Source organism: Tripterygium wilfordii, chromosome 14 (assembly GCF_013401445.1).
Source record: "Tripterygium wilfordii isolate XIE 37 chromosome 14, ASM1340144v1, whole genome shotgun sequence".
In the NCBI taxonomy this organism is placed as follows: domain Eukaryota; kingdom Viridiplantae; phylum Streptophyta; class Magnoliopsida; order Celastrales; family Celastraceae; genus Tripterygium; species Tripterygium wilfordii.
Genome location: NC_052245.1, coordinates 12,515,489 through 12,540,227, shown reverse-complemented (window position 1 = coordinate 12,540,227; position 24,739 = coordinate 12,515,489). Strand labels below are relative to the sequence as shown.

General features: G+C 36.9%; 2 protein-coding genes across 6 annotated transcripts; both read right to left on the bottom strand.

Annotated features, from left to right (window-relative positions):
- Positions 1-1,161: 1,161 nt before the first annotated feature.
- On the bottom strand, positions 1,162-9,124 carry LOC120014485 (cullin-1-like). Of its 2 annotated transcripts, XM_038866450.1 has the most exons (21): positions 9,002-9,124; positions 8,135-8,278; positions 7,913-8,012; positions 6,890-7,075; positions 6,605-6,652; positions 6,320-6,523; positions 6,159-6,236; positions 5,852-5,941; positions 5,637-5,717; positions 5,452-5,514; positions 4,346-4,381; positions 4,179-4,265; positions 3,951-4,100; positions 3,809-3,864; positions 3,557-3,677; positions 3,244-3,405; positions 2,992-3,135; positions 2,652-2,870; positions 2,395-2,562; positions 2,187-2,318; positions 1,162-2,074 (listed from the first exon to the last, which is right to left on the bottom strand). In XM_038866450.1, exons 2-20 carry the CDS (start codon positions 8,272-8,274, stop codon positions 2,217-2,219), a joined length of 2,235 nt encoding a protein of 744 aa, XP_038722378.1. In that variant the 5' UTR covers positions 8,275-8,278; positions 9,002-9,124; the 3' UTR covers positions 1,162-2,074; positions 2,187-2,216. The 2 variants fall into 2 exon arrangements, with proteins under 2 accessions (XP_038722378.1, XP_038722377.1); XM_038866449.1 differs by having other exon boundaries at positions 1,162-2,318.
- A 1,668-nt stretch (positions 9,125-10,792) lies between these two features.
- LOC120015565 (cysteine-tryptophan domain-containing zinc finger protein 3-like) lies at positions 10,793-22,472 on the bottom strand. Of its 4 annotated transcripts, none has more exons than XM_038868046.1 (14): positions 21,935-22,472; positions 20,661-20,733; positions 20,443-20,570; positions 19,938-20,327; positions 18,457-19,850; positions 17,692-18,134; positions 15,700-17,603; positions 15,420-15,577; positions 14,329-14,489; positions 13,630-13,790; positions 12,078-13,097; positions 11,841-11,979; positions 11,270-11,507; positions 10,793-11,135 (listed from the first exon to the last, which is right to left on the bottom strand). In XM_038868046.1, the coding sequence occupies exons 1-11, from the start codon at positions 22,031-22,033 to the stop codon at positions 12,879-12,881; spliced, it is 5,130 nt and encodes a 1,709-aa protein (XP_038723974.1). In that variant the 5' UTR covers positions 22,034-22,472; the 3' UTR covers positions 10,793-11,135; positions 11,270-11,507; positions 11,841-11,979; positions 12,078-12,878. The 4 variants fall into 4 exon arrangements, with proteins under 4 accessions (XP_038723974.1, XP_038723976.1, XP_038723973.1 ...); XM_038868048.1 differs by having other exon boundaries at positions 11,841-11,938; XM_038868045.1 differs by having other exon boundaries at positions 11,841-13,097.
- Between the last annotated feature and the right edge of the window lie 2,267 nt (positions 22,473-24,739).

Genomic DNA, 24,739 nt, shown 5'->3' with positions numbered 1-24,739 from the left:
ATGGTATCCATAGCCAGCTACAAATTCACCTCCACTTGGTTCCTATCATTATCAATCTCAACCATTAGTGTCTCCCACTTTGCTTAACAATCATATCCTGATATCAGCCCCTCAGAGGCTCAGACCCTACACATTCATATCATTATATCTTTCATTTTAGGCTTTAATTGATATTCTATGGTGCATATGATGTGAGCTCAACTAACCATTTCACAATTTTCAATGATATCAGCCTCTCACGCCACACATGTCATATCACTCTTTCAAGGGAGAACCCATGTGGAGTCGAGGATGGGCAATTGCCCATCCTGACTTTTTTTATTTTATTTTATATTAATGCTTTTTTATTTTATTTTATGTTAATGTTAGATTATTTTGGTACGGTTAAGGAACATTTCATATTTTTTTTAAGTAATCTCACTCTCCCCTCCTTCTCCATACTGATGCAGGAGCAAAATTCTTCAAATCTGTAATTTTAAATCTTAATTTTTACATTTCCAACCTCATTTACAGATACCGTTGTGAATATTCTAAGAAGGCCAAATGGCACATAAGCAAGTCGGCAACCCAATTGGAGCACACAGTCCGCAGCACTAAGCCAATTGGAGCACAAGGTGTCCCGCAGCACATAACCCAATTGCAGCACAAGGTGTCCTGCAGCTCATATGATATGATATGACTACCACTACGTGGAAGGTCGTTGTCGTTTGATGTAAGAGCTGGCATCAAAATTGAATAAAAAGAAAAGGAGTGCATGATTAGAGGAGATGAGAGGGGCCTGCAGTTCTTGAAGATATTACACTCCCCTTTATCTTCTAAAGTTGAGAGATTCTCTCCATTGTCCTAATACTTTCTTTGAATCTACATTGGCTGTGTTTTTACTTTTTAATGCACATGAGAGGAATATATGTATTAGATGCTGTTACAGCAGATAGGGAGATAGGGTGCATTCCTTACAAACAAAAAAAACAAAAGGCATTTTTAGAAGTTCAATGGCTAGTAACTTGCACAATGATTGGGAATCATCTTAGGTCTAATTGCTATTACTTTGATGGTTATTCGTAACTGCATATTTAAACTATACTTAAACAATGATTGGGATTCGTTTTGTAGCTCCAACACATGCTTACATATGATATTATCCTACATAGCAGGATATAGTGAAAGGCAAAAGAGACATCCCAGCGGACGCTTCCATTCCATCAGAATTTCACAACTGTACGCTTTTGCTTATTTACACACCAAGGGCATCAAAATCTTACCACGACATATTTTTAACTAGCAATCACAGAAAGAAGAGAGTTTTTCATTGATGAGAAATACCCTAAGCAGATAGCTTGTCGAGTCCATGTGTTTCCTAGCTCCCAGTGTTTCTCAACGCCTGAGCTTTCCAAGAACATCCTTCTAACAATACCATCCAACTCTACTACTTGCTTTGTGAAAGAGTGTACAATTTTGCTGCCATTTATACCAAAGACAAAAATATTTTTGAGGTAGTTAACGATTAGTCAGAGTTAGTTGATTTACATGGGAATTGGGAAACCACGGGGCAATAGGGCGGACGCATATCGTTAAGGTTTGAAGTTCGAACTAGCTAATAGTATTTTCCCTTTTTTATGGTCTCGAGAGCTTACGGCCCACTTCCAGGAAGGGCCGCATGAGGACCAAGTTATTTATGCTAGCATGGCCTTAAGATTTGTCACCCCATTGAGTGCCAAACCGAAGAAAGCCTTCAGAAAGATTGAAACCACTTTGCCTGTATTCTTTATATTGACCTCATCAATATCAGAAACAGACTTCTATTTAAATACTAGAGCACAACCTTTATTTTTTTTTTCCTACCCTTTTCGTCATTGTATTGACCAGCACCACAATCTTGCTGAAAGCTACAGCCACGCCTTTCCAGCACTGGACACTACATCCGCTCGGAGAACTAAATGTCATGAGATGGGCTAGCATCAAAATAAAGACGAGGATGGCTGAGTTGGTGCTTCAAATCTCTCCGTTGTGGACACAGCTTGTCGAGATTCTTCAAACCTGGCCCCGGGCAAAATTAGCCTGTATCCTCCAGTTCCTTATAAACAATCACCGAAAGAGGATTGATATGGTAGTAGATTTACATAAGTTTGTTCTATTTTTACCAAGCACCGAAACTTCTGATGTGGAACTCGCAGAACACTACTCACCAGCCCTTCAGGCTGAATAACAAGGGCACGTCATGCCAAGTATCTGAACAAGTTGGGGTTTTCTTTGTCTCGTTCAAGATAATCTCGAGTAATCAGATCTTCAATTCGCTTTTTAATTGCCTTAAAATCAGGCTGCAAAATTCACATTTCAATTAATACTAGGAAAAGGAACAAGAAGCAAGGATACACAAGGAGCCGTCATACAAACCTTGAACATGCGACCTAACTGTTCGACACATTCCATGACCAACTGTTGGTGACCCAAAACTTTGCGAGATTTCATGATGCGCACAATTGAGGCATCAATTGCATATCGTCTGTCCTTGTCAACATCTTCAATTACTTTCTTCTTTTCATCCACGGGAGGGAGAGGAATCTGCATGTTGAAAAAGTATGATATAACAGTTAGGAAGGAAGACTCGATTTAAGTCATAAGAAAGCAAGGCAGGGAGGTTATCCCATTACCTTAATCCTCCTCATTTTGTCAGTGAACTTGGAGTTCAACTCAAAGTAGTCGGTAGGAGAGATTGTTTTTGTATTTGGCTCCTTGTTAAGTATTTTATATTTCGCACATGAGAGAGAATGTAGCAATCTAACAACATCATCATCAGTCAAGTTTAACTGAGTCATGATTTCTGAATAACTCAACCTGTCTGCAGTATTGAAAAGCAAAAGGGCAGAAGCCTACAAATATAACAGCCCAGAATTAGGCAATAAGGAAACACAATTCAATAAACTGCTCCCTGAGACAAAACAACTGCAAATTATAAAACACTGGTAGAGACAAATTTCATTAATATACTACCTGATAAGTTGTCACAATTAGCTCCATGGTTTTGGGTTCAAATTTTCCAATAAGATTACAAGTACCCAATGAGTATATCCAAGTGAGCTTTCTGTGCTTCGTCTTTGTCTGATAAAATTCCTTGAAAACTTCAACACATCTAACCTACAGAAGATGCAACAAATATAGCTGTTAGCAACTTTCTAAAATTAACTCTGCAACCTCTAGTTCTTGTACAAAAAAGTTATTCATATTAAAAACTGCTGAACTCACCATCTCTGCTGGAAGATTGAGGTCAAAGGACTTGTAACTAGGCCAAAACCCAGTTGTCAAAACAGTAACTGTCAAATCAATCCCAGGGTTTGCCTGTGAATTATTGCTTAAATACTCCTCAAAACTGGTTTGATTTTCTCTTGCGAGGGTCAAATCCGTAACCTAGATGGTATGAAAAACCAAGTTCAAGAAGACTCCAAGCCAATATCCCTAATTGTCCATATAGTTGCAAAAACACTTTTACATAACAAAACAAAATCTCACACAACCATCAAAAGTCTCAATTTGCATATGATGACACAAAACAACTGACCATTCCCTCCATTTTTGAGGTAAATTGACCACCACATTGCTGCTTTAGCTTTGTCAGAATGCTTCTCTCGTGTTCGTCATTAGCACTCTTATCAAAAAGAAGCCGCCGGGCAAGCTTTTTCCTGTCAGCATTTAATATCATTCATTTATCAGCAACTATTTACTATCCTCAGAATTGCCCCAGTTCCTGATTATATGGCAATAATAGGTATAGAATTACCTTATCTCGGCATTGGGTAATATAAGCATTTACCTGTAGAATTCAGCAAACAAATCTTTGTCACTTATATAAGCGAGAAGCTTTACCACCTGCAATTGATAGCAATTTTGGTTACAATATGTTCAATGTAAAGTCTCAATACATGACAGAAACTTGCAAAGAAAGCCTAGACAACCTTTTCCAGGGTTTCTTCAATGACTTCATCACTTAGTTTCTCACTCCCACCTTTCTTAAGAATATTGTCACAAAAAGTGGCAAGTAGCTCTGCACTCGAGCTTCCAGCCACACCCTTGTTGCAGAAGACCTCAAATGCTTCCTTGAGTGCCTAGAGAACAACACAAAATATTCACCAAAAAGGACAAGAATGTAATCACGTTATCCATGAGCCATTTAAGAAACAAACCTTGTGGAAGAGAGTATGATTCTGGAAACAATTATTCACATAAGCTAGGTATTTGTCATGCAGCTCAATCACCTTCCTGACAAAAACCTGAAAACCACAGACAAGTCAGTTTCTTCCCAAGGGAACAAGTTGGTCAACAATGAAGGGCACAACATTACTAAGTCTACCTGCTCTTGCAAACCAACTGCATCCCTTTTATCTGCCTGCAAAGGGAGTAGATACACAATCAAATCAGTCACATTAGCATGATGCATAGAATAATTGTCACAAATACGGCATCGATAACCAGATCAATGCTTCCTTAACCCACATTATACATGTCGCCCTTCAATTTCCCCCCTTATTGCTCATCAAGCCTCATCCTCTAGCAAAGTCAATTTCTAATAATGATATATGCGATATTTATCCTTCGAAAAATACAATTTACGAGATAAGGACGGGACAGAGTCATAGAGAGAAGAAGCACCCTTCTTCAGAGAATTGCTTTGGAAAGAGAGTATTTTGTATAAGCAAGCATACAGTGTGCAGCTTCCATTATGAGAAGCAAGAGCTGATAATTTCTATGCTTAGAAAGCAAGCATCGTGCAGCTAAAAAAGCAAGCATAAGCATTCAGCAAGAGCTCATAATTAGATACGAGAACACAACCTCAGGTTTCTGAGAAGCACAACTTACATAAAGCGCAAGCCCAGAAACTTCGAATAAGCACATTCTATTGAAAAAACCCAAAACCAAATTCACATCTATAGAGCTATGAATCCCTAGCATGTTTACTATCCTCCGACAAATACCACGCCTATAGTAAAAAAATATAAAAAATAATAATAAGTAGGTGTGATAAAAACCCTATGCTGGAGTAGAAGCAAAACATTTCTAATCTTACCCATCAAAAAATTTAGCCATCAACAGCCAGTATAACATACACGATAAAAAACTAATAAATGCAGCAAATTTTAGAAATATGTAAAACAACGATTCAGAATTTTGCCGCACCACCAACCAAGTGAGCAAGACAAATCCACGCAGATGGTGTGATTCAAATCTCATGTATCTTGTTTTTTATACCTCCTCCAACCACGTATCAAACGCAAATCATCATCCAATAATTATAAGTGGACTAAATCTGCACAGGGCCCAAAGTACTTCCACTCGCCATCTGGGCCTGATTCAGCACCAATGAGAAGCTAAACCTTACCAAGAGCAGTGTTGCAAACTTGCACATGCCTATTCAATTTATCTACCAGAAAAAAAGACAGAGAAAAAGAAGATTCTAACCTTCTTGTTGCTTACCGCATCTTCAGCCTGCTTGACCAAAGCTGTACCTTCAGCAGTAACATGCTGCATCAAAAAAAGAATACAAAACATCTTATTGCAAGGGAGGATAAATATATAGGGATATCAGCGCCAAGATTCAGAATTTGATATTAAACAAAAGCAAAACAAAAATGAAGCTTACTGACCTGCTTAAATATACTAGAAACGGGATCTAGGCCTTTAGGAATTTTAGAGAAAAGTCTGAACATTCTTGACAAATCTTCTACCTAAAACGCATCATGGAAAATGTTTGAAAGAAAAGCAATCATTCTTGAATCACAAAAATAAAAGAAAAACACCAACAATTAGTCATCTAATCAAACAACCAGACAAAAAGGTGTCCTAGTCTGAGAATAAGTACCTTGTCATCTCTAAGCAATGCATGGCATCCAGAATGCTCTTTCTCAAGAAGCTGGTTGGCATATACAGACAACAACTCATGTTGAACTTTCTGCATTGGGTAAGGAGGACTATGAGTAACAGCAACGACCCCACACCAACCAGCATACCCTTTCAACCCCCAATCCCAAAGGATGATAAAAAATAAAAAGACAACATTCTTAATTCAGACAGTCACCCTTTCCCCACTAAACATAACACAATATTCTACATTCATGAATTTCACCTGTCAGACATTATCAGATTAAATCAAAACAGCAAACACAGACCTCAAGTAACTTGGGCTCACTGCTTGAATGCAAGTAATGAGAAACTCTATCCTTCTCCCGTCTCAGACACTCTTCAGCCTGAGATTGACAGGAAGATATTAAAGCATCATGCATGAACAAAAAAGCCTATCACAAATGGCTAGCGAACAAAGGAAATTTACTTTTAACATGTAATCAGGACAAGAATCTTCCAGAATCCAGTTTGATGCTTTCCGGGAATAATAAGCAGCAGTATCCGTAAGCATGGCCTCTTCAAAGTCATTTTCATAGTAATCCATGTGCGTCATTCCAATTTCAACAAATATGTCCAAAACATTCTTCAACAAAGCTCGGTCAATCTGCTCTCCCTCACGTTCTTGATCAATCTGATTTGAAACAGTATTTGTGAAACAAACTTGTCTTGAACAGCATAAAGAACACAGTTGACATAAAAACAGCAAACTTACCAGAGATATCACAGCATCCCTCACTTTTACATTTAATTCCTGATAGACCTGAAATCATAGCAAATGCACCTGTGCTATCAACTGACATACTTATACATAATATTAGGGAATTCATAACAGTGTTCCAAAAAAATGGCATCAATTAAGGGGTGGAAGCGACCTCATATGCAAATAAAGTCCATCACCATTCAAAAGTCATTGACATGAATGCAAATAAAGATAGAAAAAGGGATCAACACTATAAGGCATCATGTATCACACCACAAATGGGTTCAAACACGACACCTGAGTACGGAAACAAATGAGTCCAACTTCGTTAAGGGGCGGAAGTGACCTCCGAGCTATAAAGTAGCGATCAAGGTAATGGAAGAATCGAGACAGCCACCTGACCATAACTTTATGGTTTGACCATCTCCTAACAAGTTCCCTCAACATGAATGCATCATGCTTCTCTCCCAAGGATGGCAGCACCTGAATCAAAGAACAATCACTTTCTAATATCGAACGAGAGTATTGAAGCTTTTTTTTTTCTTTTCAAGAAGGGAAAAAAAAAAAAAAGCTATCTTTTGTTTATCTGTAAAATACATAAGAAATCATATCCATGAGGTACTCTCTAAAACAATAATTATTACTTTGTAAACAGAAACAAAAAAAATGAAAGAGAAATGCAACCCTTTTCAGCCAAGGTAAAGGAGAGTAAGACCCTAGGCAAAATACATAAATCTTGGAAAATCTTATTCTTTGTTCAAAGGAAGGCAATCACAGAGGAATATATATAGAAAAGAAGGCACCATGCAGTTGCTAATAGTTTCCAAAACAGTAGTAATTAGTAAAAGAAAAATACTTGTGCAAAGAGAAAAGAAAACAATAACCCAGTGCAGTTTTCACGCTTTATGCTGGCTACTAGCCTACTACAACAAAGAGAACACTCTATCCATTAGCATACAAAATTGATCAAACTCGAAGTGTTAAGAAACTGTTCTGAAATACATAACAAAAAATAAGCCAACAGAGGCGAATTGTCCAATTTTTCAAGCAATCAAGAGGATCTTATAATTTTTAAGTCAACCTAAAAGCATTGGAAGACTGCCAGCATTGCCTGAGGTTAATACAGAAGAAACCAAACCAAGCAATAATGAACTGTTGTTACTAGTCCTATCCATCCTCGGCCCATCTCAAAAGGGGCCAGACTCGTACATTTTATCACAACAACCTATATTATTGTCAATTGAACAAAAAATGTGTCTTCAACAATATGAATATGACCAACATAATTTAAGAAAAAAACAGCACATAAACACGACTTACAGTTGCACTAATGTACTCCTCAAAAGAATCGCGATATTTGTCGTACAACTGCTGGGAGTAATCATGTGGAGGTTTTTGAGTACACATGTTGTAGATGGTCCTATTAGCACGATCAAAGACTTCCAATCAGGCAAAGATCAAGCAGTAAATATCAACAAGCACATAAACATAATTTGACAAATAATTTTTTAGAAAGGACATAATTTGACAAATAATGCACACGTGTAGAGCATCATGTAGTCCTCAGAGCTGAACTGTGGCTCGGGCAGCCCTTCTAAGATATTCTTCAGCTTGGTGATCCCCTTCTGCATGAAGTCCCATCCTTGCTCCAAGTCAATTGTCTTCCGCTCGTTCATCGTCATCAATCTGCTCATAGTTCGATCAACCAGGAGGTAAAACAATGGTCAAAGTTAACTACCCTAAAGGACCGGAATCCACCAAATAAACGGAAAACATCTTCCAGAGAAAACAAAACAAGTTATATCCATGACTTAATATAGGCAAACAAACTATAACAATTCGACTAGACTCCTATTAACTTAATAAAACAAATACTATTAAAAAAAAGAAGAAAACAACGGCTAATTAAGTGGACGAACACACACGCAGACCACATAAAAATGGAATCGGAAAAAGCGAAAACACATATCCTATTAACGGAGCAAATGCTAAACCGTAAGTCGTAAAGCGCCTTGAAATTTTTTCTTAAAATAAAACTTAAAAACAAAATCAACTAGAAGTAAACCCTAGAACTCCTAACTCGAAGAAAACAAAACGAAAAACCCTAAATTAAATCTTGTTGCAGGCATCCGTCGGTATAACTACCCGGAGATCCCAAAATTTTCTTGGTCGCAATTTCTAGCCAACCAGACAGAGCTCAAGATTCAATAATCGTCTCAACCAAAAAGCAATTGCCTCGAATGGCAGCTAAAGAATCAGACTATAATCTAATGCTGAAAAAGGCAACAAAAGCGAAAGACCAAAGATCCGATTACAGATATCTAGAGACAAAAGGATAACAAATAAGCACAAATATCTAAAACCTATATAGCATATCAAGCGGAAAATAGAGAGAAAGAGACGAGAGACCTATCAGAGGAGGGATGTTGAAGAAGACAGAAGACTGAGAGAGGTGGGACAGATCGTTGATGGTTCTGTTCTCGCGTCTGCCGATCCTCTCTATTTGAACGCTCTGCTATTGGAAATTTGGAACTCGTCTTTTTTTTATATATTATATTTTATTTTATTGGAAAATGATTATCCAACTATTCCCATCTCAATTTCTTCCTAAAATTACGTGGCATGCTTTCTCAGCTAAATGACATGCAAAATTCAGCATGATATAGGAAAGTTGATCACATGTATAACAACAAGTTGCATACTCGCGCTTCGCGCGACACATAATTAATTTAAAAATAAAGATTTTTGATAATTTTTTGATATTTTGTTACTATGATGAACAATAGAGCTTGAATTATAGAAAATGAAGATAATTGTGAGATGAACAAATAACTACAATACCTTTTTCTCAATATGTTAAGAAATAATTTTCTAAGAGAGAGTGAAAAATTTGATGCATAATGAAAAAAATATGCTCAGAGTTTAACAATTATTGTTTGCGTTGGTTTTTTAAACAAAGTTGTAAAATAACTAAAAAAACATCTCATAAATTCTAAATTCTATAGAAAATATAGCGCAACTCCTTTGTCTCCTAGTTTTTATATCTCATTTATTATTGCTTCTTATGTTAGCAAGCCACAATTTTTCATACTATGTCAATAAGTATATATAATATATAATTTGTTGTACTTTGTATCTCACATTTGATTAAATTCCTCATTTGGTACGATGATCCACTAAGGGATTATCTTATACGGGATCATCCTCTATGAAATCTTCTAAGAATGCATCCTAAACTGGATCTTTTTCATCATCAGAGTTTATTGAATTGTATAATTTGGTTGTTATTTGACAACTAATTCCATGATTCGTAAGGTTATATCGTTAGGAATTTTGTTGAAATTGTTCATTTTTCCCATGAAGTTTTTGTAGTATCTCTTAGAACTTTATTATGATCTTGTATATTTTTGTGTGTTATTTTATACCTATATTGTGAATATGTTTCATTTAAGATTTTATCTTGTTGTTTTTCTATGCAATTAATAGGTGATAATTGATATGACTATTTGTTGTATTATTAAATATGATTTTAAAATTATTTGTATATTATTAATTGTATGTGTTTGTGGGTCTTAAAATTATTCAATATATTTAACTTTTTCTTTTGTCCGTTATTTTTTGTTTTTTGTGTAGGCTTTTTTAGAGGCATCCACGTGGCATCAAGGAGAAACATTTTGGATCCTCCATTATATATTGATAGATTGATGATGAGCACATTCTATTGAAACGTTTATGCCAAAATTCAACATGGAAAAATTGATGGCAATTTCTTCGCTTGTATAAATTTTTTTTTTTTTATAAAAATGAAGAAATAAGTATTCTTTAGATATTATATACAATACATATTTTTAATATTTTCTGATATTCATTTTAAAATATTATTTTAGGTGATGTGAACCACTATTGATTATTGAATTGTAATTCTGAATCCGAATTTGATGGTCTATTTAGACCGGGCCCTTTACTTTTATATGGACTTGTAGCTTCAAAACGGTCCTGGGCCATTAATTTTGGGCCTGGGCACAATATACTTTATCATGGGCTTCTGGGTCCAAGTTTATTTTAACCTTGTCCTTGACGGGCCCTTATATGGGCTTTCCCTTTCAGCTCCAAAACAAACTTGTGTCTCGCGGGAGATGAGGGGAGCCGTTGAAACAGATGTGCATTTCTGCCCCTGCTCGGTCGCATCTTTCCCGCCAACCCAAACTTTGTCAAAATAAATTGAAATCCAAATAATTGTCTCACATATTCTTTCAACAGATTACAAATAATTAGGGATTTAGGAAACAACTGAGTATTCTTTAGGGTTACAGGTATAAGCTCATTGTTTCTAAATGAGTATGTACAGATCCCATTGCAATAAAATAAATTACTTCTGCTAAAAGAATGCATCCTATTCAAGTGAGTCAGAATCCAGCCATTGTGTCCACACACTTCCATCATCATTGTGCCATCCATATCCACAAAAAAAAATTCAAGACTTTGCAGGGCCAAAATTGTCTCCCACAGAGTGGCAGTAATATTAGTGTACTGGATCTCCATCCTGCAGAGAAAATGTAATAGGGTGAGTTAAGACATGTTTTGGTTTTCCCATATCTCAACTGATAAATTAGATACAAATGTGTGTGCTTTACAATAGAGAACTCATATTCAGCATTCATCCTCGACGTAATTTACCTTCACAGCTGAGCAACAACAGTGAGCGGATTGTGGCAACTGGCAACCTTTAAGCAATCTCTTATTTGCTCATGCCAAAGTCACTTTAGTTCAAGGCCATGTACCGCCTTTCCCTAGGTAGGGTCCCAGCCAGTTTCAACTTAATAACATGAAACTTTGTACAAAACTATCCACACTCCAATGAGCTAACTTGCATCTTCCACATTAATGGTGATAAATGTACAGAGTGAGTACCAAACTATCAACATAGTCAAAGAAGAATTGTCAAAATTGAAGATAGTCAAGTTCTGATGAACGTAAAACCCATTCAGCATCTACATAATTTTTGGTTTTTATATGCATATATATGGACATGTCTAGGCATAATTATATCATTTAGCAAGAGTTAGATCAGTAACAGAAAACCTAAGAAGAAAGGGGGAAAACTCACAAAGGCAATTGAAAAGAACAAAAACTTCCAAGTGAAACAAACACCTTCAATGTTTTCACCCAGAGAGATTTGGAAACATCCTGATCACTACCTAACACGAAAAATTCACAACTGCGAAAGTTAATGAAAATATAGCTTTACCTCAAAATGCTCTAACAGAAATAATCAGTCGCATGGCTGCTACAGATTATTTCTTTAAGTCACATAAAAATCCATCGTGTATAAAGTTTCTGACTACCCTGCTGTCGACAACAAGGCCAACAATAAAACGAAATATCCCCTGCAGTCCATGTTAAAGTAAACTGAAAAGACAGGAAGAAGGTAATAGGACCAAAGAAATGATGATATACTGAAATATAACTAAAAATCTTAACAAACCTTGGGAAGGAAACTACTCTTTAGACATCATTGCAGAAAATTCAAATCCTTCTTATATGTATTGCATATTATAACACGATTCCAGAAGAACCAGAATGAAGCACAATGATACAACCTACACAAAAGCAACAACCAGTCAGATGTATTTAAAAGCAGGGGACCCAAAAAATAAACTCCCGGACAATGAAAATATATGATAGTTACCTGCAGACATAAAATTGTTCCTCTAAGAGGGAACCCTGTTAGAAAAAGCTCATGTTTGACGTTTCTATGAGTAAAAAGGAAATTTGCTCTAAAAATTCAAGTCATTTATATTGTCATTTTAAATAAATGGGAGCAAAATAGAAAGGTTGGACAGCAAACTGACCATTAATTACTATATCAATATTCAACCTCCTTAAAAATGGTTGCCTAATGTTTTCAATCTCTGAAAATATTTGTTCACCTCAAGCTCCCAACAAATGGAACCAAAAATATACATTAAACTGGCTTGCCACATAAACTCCAAATTATGTAACCGAACAAGTAAGAATTCTTTTCCACTTCTCCTAAGTCCTAACCCAGAAACTTAATTAAAGGTGAGCATACTGTGTCCTTATTCTCATCAAGGACAAGCGGAATATTCAAAAACTACAGTACAAAATTGGCAAATCAATCTCACTTTGTACACATGTACAGAAATGTGGTGATCACTTCTTTGCAGTTTCAAACTTCAAAGCACAGATCTGAATGGCATCTTCGCTACTTTCCTTCTGATGCTTACCCCTTCGAAAATTAGCCAGAAAGACAGTATCGATTAACTTACTCTCCAGCACCACCAAAACCAGAGCGGCTAATGGCCTCCCTTGCAAGTTGAACGAGATGTATGAGTCCTTCCACGTCTTGAAAGCTGAAGTCAACAACCTTCTTGATAGAAGTAATGCACACTCTATTCTTTGCCATTTCCAGAGTTAAATTAGCTTCCTTGAAAGCATTCTCAGATTTTATTGAGGCCTCTATGGCGAAATTTACATCCTGTGTCTGCAAAACAATTGGAAATTAAACATTTTTACCCCATAGATAGAGCCAAGAGTGATGAAGAGGCACATTAGCTTTTTGGTGAGCAATAAAAAGGGTCTTGAGTGAGATTTCCACAAAAGGAAATAATCTACTAACCCATATTTTCATGAATGAAACTGATACACGCCTACAGCTATGATCATACAAGCAAACAAAGAATGGAAAGCAATATATGCACAGTGAAAGACTACATTGCAGAGAGGTTTTCTGACACTGCATAACAAAATTTTCCTGAAGTCTCTAAGACATAACAGGCCTTCCCCTGATTCTTGATACCATAATGTATTAGTTCCTTGCCGATAAAATATAAGCTTCCATCAATACAGAGCACCTATTAGTAACATAGAGCAAAAAATATTGCATGCTATAGGGTAAAAATCTTATCCACTCTTTCTGCCCTTCTTTATCCAGAATACTAAACTCACCAACTCATAAAATGCCACCAAAAGCAATGGGGGAAGAGTAGAAACTGCAAGCCAGATGATAAACTTACAAAGTCAAGCATCCGTACAAAATTTGGTCGGGACCGAGCAACAATGACATGAGTTCCAGCCACATGAGGAACTGCGCCCTTGGATGGTGTAGCCTTATCTACTGTCGTTGGTTGATTATTCAAGTTATCAAGATCTGAAGCAGAGGATGAAGGGGATTCACCTGGGGCAATAAAATGATTTTGAGAATGACAAGCCAAGAAAAATCAGGAAGTGGAGCACGTGGAGCCATACATTCTGTTTTTAATTGACAATTAGCCAGAGAAATACAGACCATACTGGGTCAAGCGGAAAATATCACTCAAGAGGAACTGAAGTCGAGGAACTTATTATAACAATTAAATCAAAGAAAATTGGCATTCTTCATCATCATCAAAGCCTTTATCCCAAATAATATGTTGGGTCTGCTACATGAATCCACGAGAAATTAGTAAGAAACCATCACAAGAATCCACCTTCACCATTCATTCCTATCAAAAGCTAGACTCTCAACTAATCCCATAGAGTATACTCATTTACACAACCTCATTTTTCACGAGACAACAGAAAAAGGACAAGAAAAAGACATCACTGATGCACTGAATAAACGAAGGGCACTCATAGACAAGGAATATATGGAATCAATTTAAATACGAACCGAATAACCAGAAATGTGACAAAGGCCCAGAACATTTACTGAGATAATAACTTCATTTCATTACCTTGAGGAGCCATTTGCAAAGTCGCTTGCAACTCGCTCTGTACCCCACTCATACTAGAATGTTTACAATAAACTACCCTCATGTATGCCACCTCCATGCATTTATAAGCCAAAGCTGCAAAAGCCATTTCTTGCCTTCTTTCATATTCACGGGCACAAAACCTGTGAATTTTTTTTTGGGGGGGGGGAATAAATTAATGCCAAAAGCAAGTAAATAGCACTGCAAAAAAGATAGCTTCAACAGATATTATGGTGTACCCAAATATAATTATGTTTTCATATTATTTCAATATTATATATCGTTAAATCATATCATAAGTATCATGATTAAATTCAATAACATAAAAGTCCAAAAGTCCCCCTAAATTTAATTCAGAATTAATTTACGCTATCTAAAATATCATATTCCTAGATATTACGCTCTCTTGAATAAATTACTCTTTTATGAAGAAAAAAAGAAGTTAGAATTACTTCTTTAACTGTCAAGATGAAAGTTGACATTTTACTCTTCTATTCCATTACACATTCTTACGTGGGTTGTGGGCCCATTCTTAATGAGTCAATAACTGAACATTCCACTCCGGTCTCAGCATAACAAAGTACAAAACGGGGATAGAGGCCAACATATCTATTCTATTCCAACCCCACTCAAATGGCATGCCAAAAACACCATAGAGAAAAATACTTGTTTGGATAGAAAGAAATTACAGGCTATTTTTCGGATAAAGAAGCTCAATTTGACCAGTCCATACGAAATTGGCCCTCAAAAGTTAGTTCTCTAGTCAGTGCAACAATTTTTTTGGTGCTATTTAGCCTAGTGAGGGCGTTGTTCTTTTCCTTTTACTTTTAGTGTCTTGCACTATTATTGATCTTTCTCTTCGTTTGTACCATTGTACTTGTTTCTTTGGGTTGCACCCACCTTGAACCCCTTCTTAATACAATCTTTTGCTTTCACACAAAAAAGAACTATAAGTAAATCATAAACATAAATGGTACTCCAAAATCTAAAGATACTAAAGAGCAAACAAAACACTGCAATGAAATGATAAATAGGGGAAAAAGCCATTTTTACAAGTTTGAAAAACAACTTACTCAAAAAGTTTAGCCGTAGTACAATACACTTGCACCTGAGTCATCCCCCCATGTTTGCCACTCTCACTATTGCAAGTTTCCAGAAGAAAAGCTCCTTGCAGAAACTCTAAGGCAGCTTGGAAGTAAGCCTCATTACTTTCAAAAGGAAACCCAGAGCTCTAGAAGAATAAAGAAATCATACCAAGAGTTAAGAAAAAAAGAACAAGAAAGCTCCTTTTTTTTTCCTTGGTCCATCTTGGAAACTCAGAGACAATATCAAGATTAAGAGCAATAGAACAACCTTAAGACGATCTGCACAGTCTCTAGAATACTGGGCTTTCTTCAGGGCGTTATTAGCAGCCTGACTGGAGGAAATCATTCTCCCGTGACCTGAACCATTAGAATCCCTGACCCTTCTAGAATCAGGTATGCTATGTCCCAAACTGTGGCGAGTTTCATTTTTTGTACCAGAATTTGTGCGGTGATTTAGTGCCTTTGAAGTATCACCATCGTCAGAGGCACTAACTGGATAACCTTCAACCAATCCTCCAAGCTGTAATTTAGGGTCTGGTCGGTTCCACTGTGTTTCTTGTTTACTTCCATCTTCATAAAGTGACCCCGATTTGGACAAAGCATTTCTTGGTCCCAAGTGTCTCAGATCACCTTTGCTTTCATCCTCAAATTCCTGAATGGCGTGCTGGAGGTCATTCACCCCATTCGTGCTGCATATAGCATCCAACTTCTTGTCTGAATCATCCTGCCCTTCTGGATTCAATCGATTTTCTTTCAATCTGCTGTGAATTGAGAATTGTCCTACAAAATCCCTAATGCTAGCTTCATGTTTCTCTTCCCTGCTACATTTAATGCTGGACTTATCAGAATTATTGTTTTTGACATCATTATTTGTTTCATGAAAGGGCTGATGATGGTCTTCTGACTCATATTTATTGCTCTTGTTGAAAGAAAAATCTCCTTGAATTTTCGGAGAATTGAAAATCTTGATCTCATCTCTTTCAAAATCTGATGTGGGACTCTGGCCATCCTTCGACAGCACAGCATTACCCTTGCCAGATTTCCATGAAAAAGTCACCTTAGTGTGGTTCTCCACTCTTTCTTCATCATAACCAGGTTGCAGATCACCAGGGAAGGGGCAATGTTCTAAAACATCAGTATCACCACTATGCAAATCTGAAGGAAGTCTTGCAATGCCACTGATTTTGCAATTAATATCTCCAACTTGGTAATCTAACCTATCCTTTCTTGTTATAGCAGATCCATTATTCTCAGCATTACCTTCTCCATTGAGGCATCTCTTGAACTCCCTAACTGCGTGAAGGCCACACTTTATGGCCTCATTTTTCACTACATTATCCAACTGTGCCGATGTAGTCTTTTTCACATGTGAGGTCCTCAAAGGAGAAGAGGAAACTGATTCTACTGGCGAGCCTTTAACTTCTTCAAAAATTGCTCTAGTTTTATGAGAACCTGAAACCTTTGAAGAGCTTGAAGTGGCTGCCACCGAAACTTGTTCGGGTCTAAAATCTCTTCTCATTGAATCTACACCAGCCAAGATTTGTTCAGATACCTGTTTTCTTCTTTTGTTATAGGGTTGCTGACTTTTATTCATGCTTCCGACTCCTTCTACGGTACCGTCTGCTGGTTTTCCTTGACTGCCTTTCGCTAAAATTTGCATCACTTTACCTTTTTTGCTTTCACCAGACTCCTTCCGTGTAGTATTCAAGACCTTAAATTTCTTTACCTTCCTATATCCGCTCTCACTACTTTCTTCCTTTGCATATATTTCACTTTTCTGAACATTATTGTAGGAGTCCTGCCATTCCTTCAACTTCCTTTTCTTAACAGATAGATCCAATTCATTGTGTGTTTTCATATTCACCGATCCACCATCCATGAATACCTGAGCCTGGCCACCCGATTTCTTTACTGATCCTAGCAATCTATCCTTTACGTCACATTTCAACTCCTCAATATCGAAGTACTGGTTGTGTTTCTGCACATTTTTTCTGCCTGATTTAGCTGGCAAACCAGTACTCGAATTGAGACCCAACCTTCCATGATCAATTTTTAAATTCTGATTTTCACCAGCACGGCTTCTATTTTCTATCTTAATCTTCTTAATTGTTCCATGTCCATAATGATCAGATTCCCCCCTGGTTTGCATCATTACCTGCTTAGCCTTACCTGCTAGTACGATATATAAACAAACAATTAAAGAGACTATCACTAGATTGTAGAAAATAGCATGGAGAGGAATGGATTCTAAATAAATTACCTCCATTTGTACGAATATCCTCAAGTTTTGAGATGCGCTTTTCTGCAATTAAATTCTGTGATTGACTCAAATTGTGGTAACTAGATTTTTTCATGACATTGGATTCTGCATGAGGTTGGTTCATGTCTTTTAAGCTTATGCTTTTCACAGGTTCCCGAAGATGGTTTTTTGCAGATTTCGATTTCCATTTCAGGCTACTTTCGATTCTTTCAGCGTGCCTCGGAACATCCTTCTTCTTTCCTCCGATTGTCACAACATGATTCTTAAGACGTTGTTTGCTCTGGTCAAGACATTGGGCATTGACCAAGGGAATTCCAATTGAAGTTCCATTAGCTTGATGTTCCATGTTAGTTTGACTCTCAGGGACAGGAAGCTGATACAATGCAGAGACTGCTTTTGTAGTCTCATCCTCACTGATGTCACAACGATTCATTCCAGGTCCCCTAAATTGCATTACAGAAAACATAAACATGAGCTAGATAAATTTAACCGGACTGAAATTAACTTTGTGTATGCAAGTAGAAACAACAATATACCAACATGCATGAATATCCATGAAGCGAACCCCATTACCCCACACCACGCCTGCTTACAGGAAGTGGGCAGATCTAAAATAACTAAATAAGTGAGACAGCCTATGCGAATGTTATATTATTTTCAGCTGAATATTTTCCTAACCCCATCACTATTACAGACTATTTATTCCAGTGATTTCTGCTGATAGGCAATCAATAAAGAGGAGAAAACTGAAAAATTAAAACTTACAGCCAGTCTTGCATACTACACATCCACTTTTCCGGGAGTTGCTCCAAATTGATACCATAAGGAATCAGACGCCACTTCCCACAATTATCACAACAAACCCAGTCATCTTTTAAATCTGCAGGTTTAGCAGGTGACGGTACTGCCTCAGAAGCATGTTCACTTTCTGCAATATGAGGCACAATTTTCGGGGCATCTTTGATGGACTCCCTGGAAATAGGCCGGTCGACAACTCTTTTACCATCAAATTTCCGCTTTGGGGTAAGCAAACATGAAGACTGCGCTATCTCTAAGTCACCAGTTCCAGAGTCATTAGACTTATCTCCAGAACACCTCTCCAATGAACCTGTCTGATAATTCATCTGTTCCAACTTCATGTAAGGAAAAATTTTAAATGTGTCTTTGACCTTATTAATATTCTTCGGATTGTTCAACTTGAGCATCTTAATTTTATATGCAGTGTTCATTGTATGCTTAGGAGCTACACCCTCATCCGTATCTGTGATTTCCTTTGTTGAAACAGCAGCAGGTTTTCTGTTGCTAGGGATAACCGTCTTTTTAGTGCCCTCCAACAAAGCCTTACTCTTCATAGAGGGCAAAGGCTTACTCTTCATACAGGGCAAGCTAATCTCGTCCTGTGCAAAAAATCTAGCTTTCTGGCCAACCTTCTGCGTTGGAGGAGATGTTGATCCGACTTCAAGTCTGTCCTTATATTTGGACGAATTTGTGGAAGCTTTAAAATGTGAGAAGGTGTTGTTACCCATGCACTTGGCACCATCTCTTAGATCAACTGAAACATCCTTACGGAGATTTACCATTCTATGTTCTGGACTCTTCTCCACTGATCTATTCTGAAAATTTCTCTTTGAACATTGGCCATGGTCCTCTCTCGAAGTTGAAATGGACTCCGCTGAGTGCTCCTTCACCACAGCAGACGATAACAATTTGTCTCTCATCACATCCTTATAGGCCCCGCCAGAACTTTCAGATGCCTTACCAGCTGTTTTTACAGAACCACCAAAATCTACTAAATTAAATAAAGGCTCTCGTTTCAAACCTTTATATGGAATTTCCTTGTCCAATGTATCTTCATTTTCTAATTTTCCCTTCAGAGAAGCTGTATCATCCTCACCAGAACCAAGCCTATCCCTATGCTTCAGCTCAACTGGTGTTTCACTCCTACCCACCAATTTAGCTTTTTTCTCCTTAAATTGTTTACCATTGCTCAAAGTAGCAACTGAACCACCCAAAGACAAGGCAGAATATTCTTGACTGCCTTTGAGAGACAGCTTATGTTTCCCATCTCTAGACAGTCCTTTGTTTCTCACCGCGGAAAACAGACTGTCATGAAGAGGAGAAAGCAATACACCCCCCGGGACTGGAGATGAAGTCATAGCCTGTTTCAGCACATAGAAATAGTGAATCTTTTAGTTAATTTATCAACTAGAAAGGGAATACATAATGACACAGGAAAGAACCCTCACCTGGAGAATGCTAGCTGGAGATTCATCGGTGATCTCTTCAGGTAGAGGCAGAACACCACCAATATCCTCAGGACTGCTTCGCAGTGATGATGAAGGAGAGTTATCCAGTCCGAGATTATTATAAAGTATTTTCCATGCCATGTTATCATAACCTACTTTTAGTCGAACCTTCAGGGAACTTTTCTTGGTTGGGTTGAATAGTCCGTCAGAATCCTCATCCTTCGTGGTAGTCTTCTGAGCAACTTTAGAAGAATGCATGCACAAATCTTGCTTGACTGATGCATCTCCAGATGGGAAACCCGTCTGCAATGCATGGATGCTACAGGAAACAGTCTGATTCATTGAGGATTGGGGTTCACTTGCAGGAGCTTTCGGAGTCTGTGAGGCACCCTGTACAGTAACATGACCCACAGAGCTCAAATATCTGGAAAACAGTAGCCATACACACTATCTACATTGTACTTTTATCCTCTTTGGAGGGGGATGAGGAATAGTTTCTACATACCTCCAAGGGTAAATTGCCTGGAGATCTTGGTGTACTTAAGTCTCTCTGTGGAGTTTTGGGGTGTGACCAGATAGAAGGAGGACGTTCGTAGGAAGGTAAGAAGGAGCCATACCCACCAAATTTTGCCCCTGCCAGATAATTGGACTTCAATATCATTATTTTCTGTGCAAAAGAACTCCTCTATTTCCAATAAATAGCATCCATTATGATACACTTACCCAAATTCTCTGCAGAAACTCCACCTTCAAAATCCTTTTGAAAGTGCCCCAAAACATTTTGAATTTTTTCATCCTTCAGAAACAGAAACAAGAATATTAGTACTTCTACCGGCATTCAAAAACTGGAACTGATATTTACACTATCAAGTATAAACCGTACAACATTAACATTAAGATAGAATAGTAGTAAATATTGCAGGTCTGGCCATCAATTATATTTGGGAGGCACACACAATTCAGCTGGACTCAGTCTCAGTCCACTAATTTTCTTCAAAAGTCAATACAACTCAGGGATTGCAAATAACTCTGCTTTCTCTCTTTTTTTCCCGCTTTTTTTTCCAGGTAGAAGTACCAAACTTAGCGGCACGCATTGGATTCGACCGGCGACCATTTGAAAATACATTTCAGGTCAAAAAGTGGCATTGCTAGGGAAGAACTTTGCACCAGGTTCTGATTGTGGTGCCAAGACAGGAGAACAAGACAACATTATGAAAACAAATCAGCCATTCAGAGTTCAAATAAATTGGTGAACCTATCTCAAGTAAGTCTAATAGAGTTATTTCACAGAACTAAATACTCTCTCTTTTACCAAAATGACCATGAGAACAGCAAAGTACCATCCATCCCCTAGTGTTTTACATATGGTTTCCCCAGCAACAAGAAAAATCTACAGAAGACAGGCTTGAAAAGATTAACTCAAATCAGAACTCTATGGCATAGTGTAAACTACAAAACTTATATTGAAGGAATCCTTCTAGCGAGAATATCTAACATAACCACACGGGATCAAAGAAGACTAATAACTTATCCAATGACATTTGAAAATGTCAAGATAGAAAAAGTAATCCATGGATTGAGAAAAAAGAACAAAAGAATTGTATGCTTCCCGTTGCTTCACATTCCAAAATTGCTGAACAAGCTTTCCAAGTACTCATCCTAAAATTTTGTCATCAAAACAATTTCATATTAAGTTACTAAAGATGATTCTTTTTTTTTTCTTTTATGTTTTGGAATGGTCACCTTCTAAAAATTGAGATTATTAACTATAAGAGTCGATCTGCTTTCCTACGAAACCATTGTTCAATTAAGTACTCCACCATACAACAGAACTTGTTGCCCAAAACCCAAATGCATTAGGCATTATGCTCTCCAATCACCAATACTTCTCATCAAACAGTGGAAAAACTCAAGACTTTAATTAGATTCAAACAATGCTCCGAGAAGAAAACTCACACTTCATTGCAGCAATCACAAAAAACAGAAAACATCCTTACAATGTAAGCAAGAGCAACATCAGGGTCGATGATTTTGTCATCGTCATCCTTCTTATCATAGCATGCCTCTCCTTCTTCAACCTCAGGATTCTCGTCCATCTCCACAACCCCACCCCTAAGCCAGCCCTAAACCTAATTGTAACCCTACTAACTTATCCCTAACCCCAAAACCCTAACCCTAACTTACCCTCCCCGAAGTCCAACATCAGTATTCTGAATAAATACGGTGGTACACGAAAGCACTTGAAAACCCCACAAAAAATAACCAGTTGAAATCGAAAAAAGCAAGCCCTAACCATCCCAAAACACAGATATTCATTACAACATCAAACCAATGTCATTATTCAATTCTTTACAGATTGTGTGACTTGTGTCCAACCACCGTAGCCTTGATCAATGAAAACTAGATAATCGAACAGTTTCCCACTCGGACTGCACCGCCTAGGTGATGCAGAGAATCGAATAGTCACTTATGACAATGCTGTGTTCGGTCGGATTGGTGTTCGCAAGGAAGGATTGTTGTGTTTCTTTCTTCTGGTTTGGGCTAATTTATTTATTTTTTAGTATTTCCTTTTGGCGATGAATATGTTTAATTTCGATTCTTGGATGGTTTCGCTTTCGCATGTTGACGGCGCGTGGGGAACAGCGCGTGACACAATGAAAAGGGACAAGGTGGTGATAAATACGGCGCCGTTTGGATTGTTGGATTTGTTGCTAGGGTTCTTACATTTTTTTATAAAGGATATTCATACAATTTTTTATAAAGGATATTCATACAATGCATATTTTTGTTAAATGGAAAATGACATATTAATACCAAATCGTAATTTATTCAATATATTAAGAATAAAATCAACACATGGTCGTAGATTAAGAAATAAGAATTCTCTAGTGATATGAAGATGTCGTGGTTAAATTCATTATATTATGTATTTTCTAAAAATGGATAAGCCCATTAGAAGATGATAGAGGAATAATTATAACCTATACACGTCTCGAATCCTGAATATCACTAGGACCGAGTATATACATGGCCACCTTAGTTGAGGGGTTGTTGGCCCCATATTTTCTACTTGCGTTTAAGAACATAATTTCTATATTATGCGGATTAATAACGTCAAGGTTCATTACTTATCATCGCTATTTATTTTTTTTAAACCATGCATGTTTATTAATTTCTTCCTTTTTATGGTAAAAGATACATAGCATGATTGATAATTCCATTATTTTTATCAAAAGGGAATGTTTTGAATTTATTTTTGCCTTCCTCTCTCTCTTCATCTAATGAATAATTAACAAATGAATTTCGAAAGCTATCTACTAATATATATGTCACGCTATTTGGGATATATATATATATATATATATATATATATATATATATATATATATATGAGAATGAACTCCACATGAGTTAATGGTACTAAATTTAATTTAATCATTAATACAAAGATATGTAATGTATGAGAAAAGAGGTTGGATGTGAAAAACGTTAATGGCATAATTGGTCTCCATTAGATCAAAAGGTAGTTATATGTTCAATAAATAATAAACTTGAAACAAACCGCTATGGGGAGGTTATAATGCAAACTAGGATTCAAAAATATAATTCACAACTAACAATAGTTATGTTTAAATAATTTGCAAAAAAAAATAAATTAAAGAAAGGAATGCACACCCTTGAGATATGTTGTATAATATAAAAAATAATTTAAATTAGATTTTCATATACAATTATAGCCGAATGAGTGTATCAGTAGGATCTTACTTGATCATTGTTTGTATTTGGAAACTTAGGGTCTGTTTGGTAGACAGTTTTGATTGTGGCATATATTGTAGTATATTATATCATGGTAAAGAATGGTAGTATATATACAATTTACTCATAGATTAAAAAAAGTAATATTTACTCGTCGATAAAATCATGTACAATAGGATGAAACAAATTTAGCCACATAACAAAAGCTTTGAGATCATCCAATACAAAATAGCACAAATCAATACAGCTTAGATTGCAATAACCAGTTTAAACCCTAATAGAGACGATGAAGTCATGCTACCAAAAGTCTCTAATGACAAATTTTGGGTTTGACGCAGCAACATCTGAATAGGGGTAGTGAATAAATGCATAGGCAAGTAAAGAAGATTCACTCACTCAAGTATGATGTGATTATTACGAAAAGTAAATAGAACCAATAAATTTCAAAAGGCACATACCTTCCATTAAGTTGAGGTGGTACTAGCATACTACCACAATATTAATTAGAAGATTCCTAGTATGAAGCAAGTTCCCTCTTGGGACTTTACTACGCCGTGATAGGGAGGAAGACAACACATTTGAGTTTCTATTCTTCTTCAAGCCATGTTCGTTCAACATAAACGAAGCATCAAGAAGCTGCAACGACTCCAGAGCAGTCCATGAAGATAACGACTCCTCATATTTCTTTCAAAATTGCGAAACCTAATATGAAGCAAATAAAACCCTAATTTCCTTAGGTAAGAAACAAAACTCGAAAAATCAGAAATAAGAGGAATCATTACAGACTTTGACAATGAATTGGAGGGGTTGGTTCTTTTCAGTCTCCGATACGTCGTCGTCTGAGGAAATAGCGTAATCTAGGAGAGCCATTGTTCCCTAACTTCAAGATGTCAAATCATTATTCAATTATTTATTGTTGGGTCAATATGCCAATGTTGACGGATGGAGATAATAAAAATTTGACGATGGAATGACTTAAGATCAGCAATCAATTTGAAACAACGTAAGTGAGTGAGTTGTAACATAACTCATCTTTCAGTGATCAA

Excerpts from the sequence above, each read along its gene's own strand:
- LOC120014485 (XM_038866449.1), bottom strand. The coding sequence starts at position 8,274 with ATGACGATGAACGAGCGGAAGACAATTGACTTGGAGCAAGGATGGGAC. Across the intron at positions 4,266-4,345 it reads CAGTTGGTTTGCAAGAGCAG|GTTTTTGTCAGGAAGGTGAT; the intron begins GTAGACTTAGTA and ends TGTGGTTTTCAG. Across the intron at positions 2,319-2,394 it reads AGTTAGGTCGCATGTTCAAG|CCTGATTTTAAGGCAATTAA; the intron begins GTTTGTATGACG and ends TGAATTTTGCAG.
- LOC120015565 (XM_038868045.1), bottom strand. The coding sequence starts at position 22,033 with ATGGACGAGAATCCTGAGGTTGAAGAAGGAGAGGCATGCTATGATAAG. Across the intron at positions 20,328-20,442 it reads CAGGCAATTTACCCTTGGAG|GGTGCCTCACAGACTCCGAA; the intron begins GTATGTAGAAAC and ends GTTACTGTACAG. Across the intron at positions 13,791-14,328 it reads TTTGCAAATGGCTCCTCAAG|GTGAATCCCCTTCATCCTCT; the intron begins GTAATGAAATGA and ends TTATTGCCCCAG.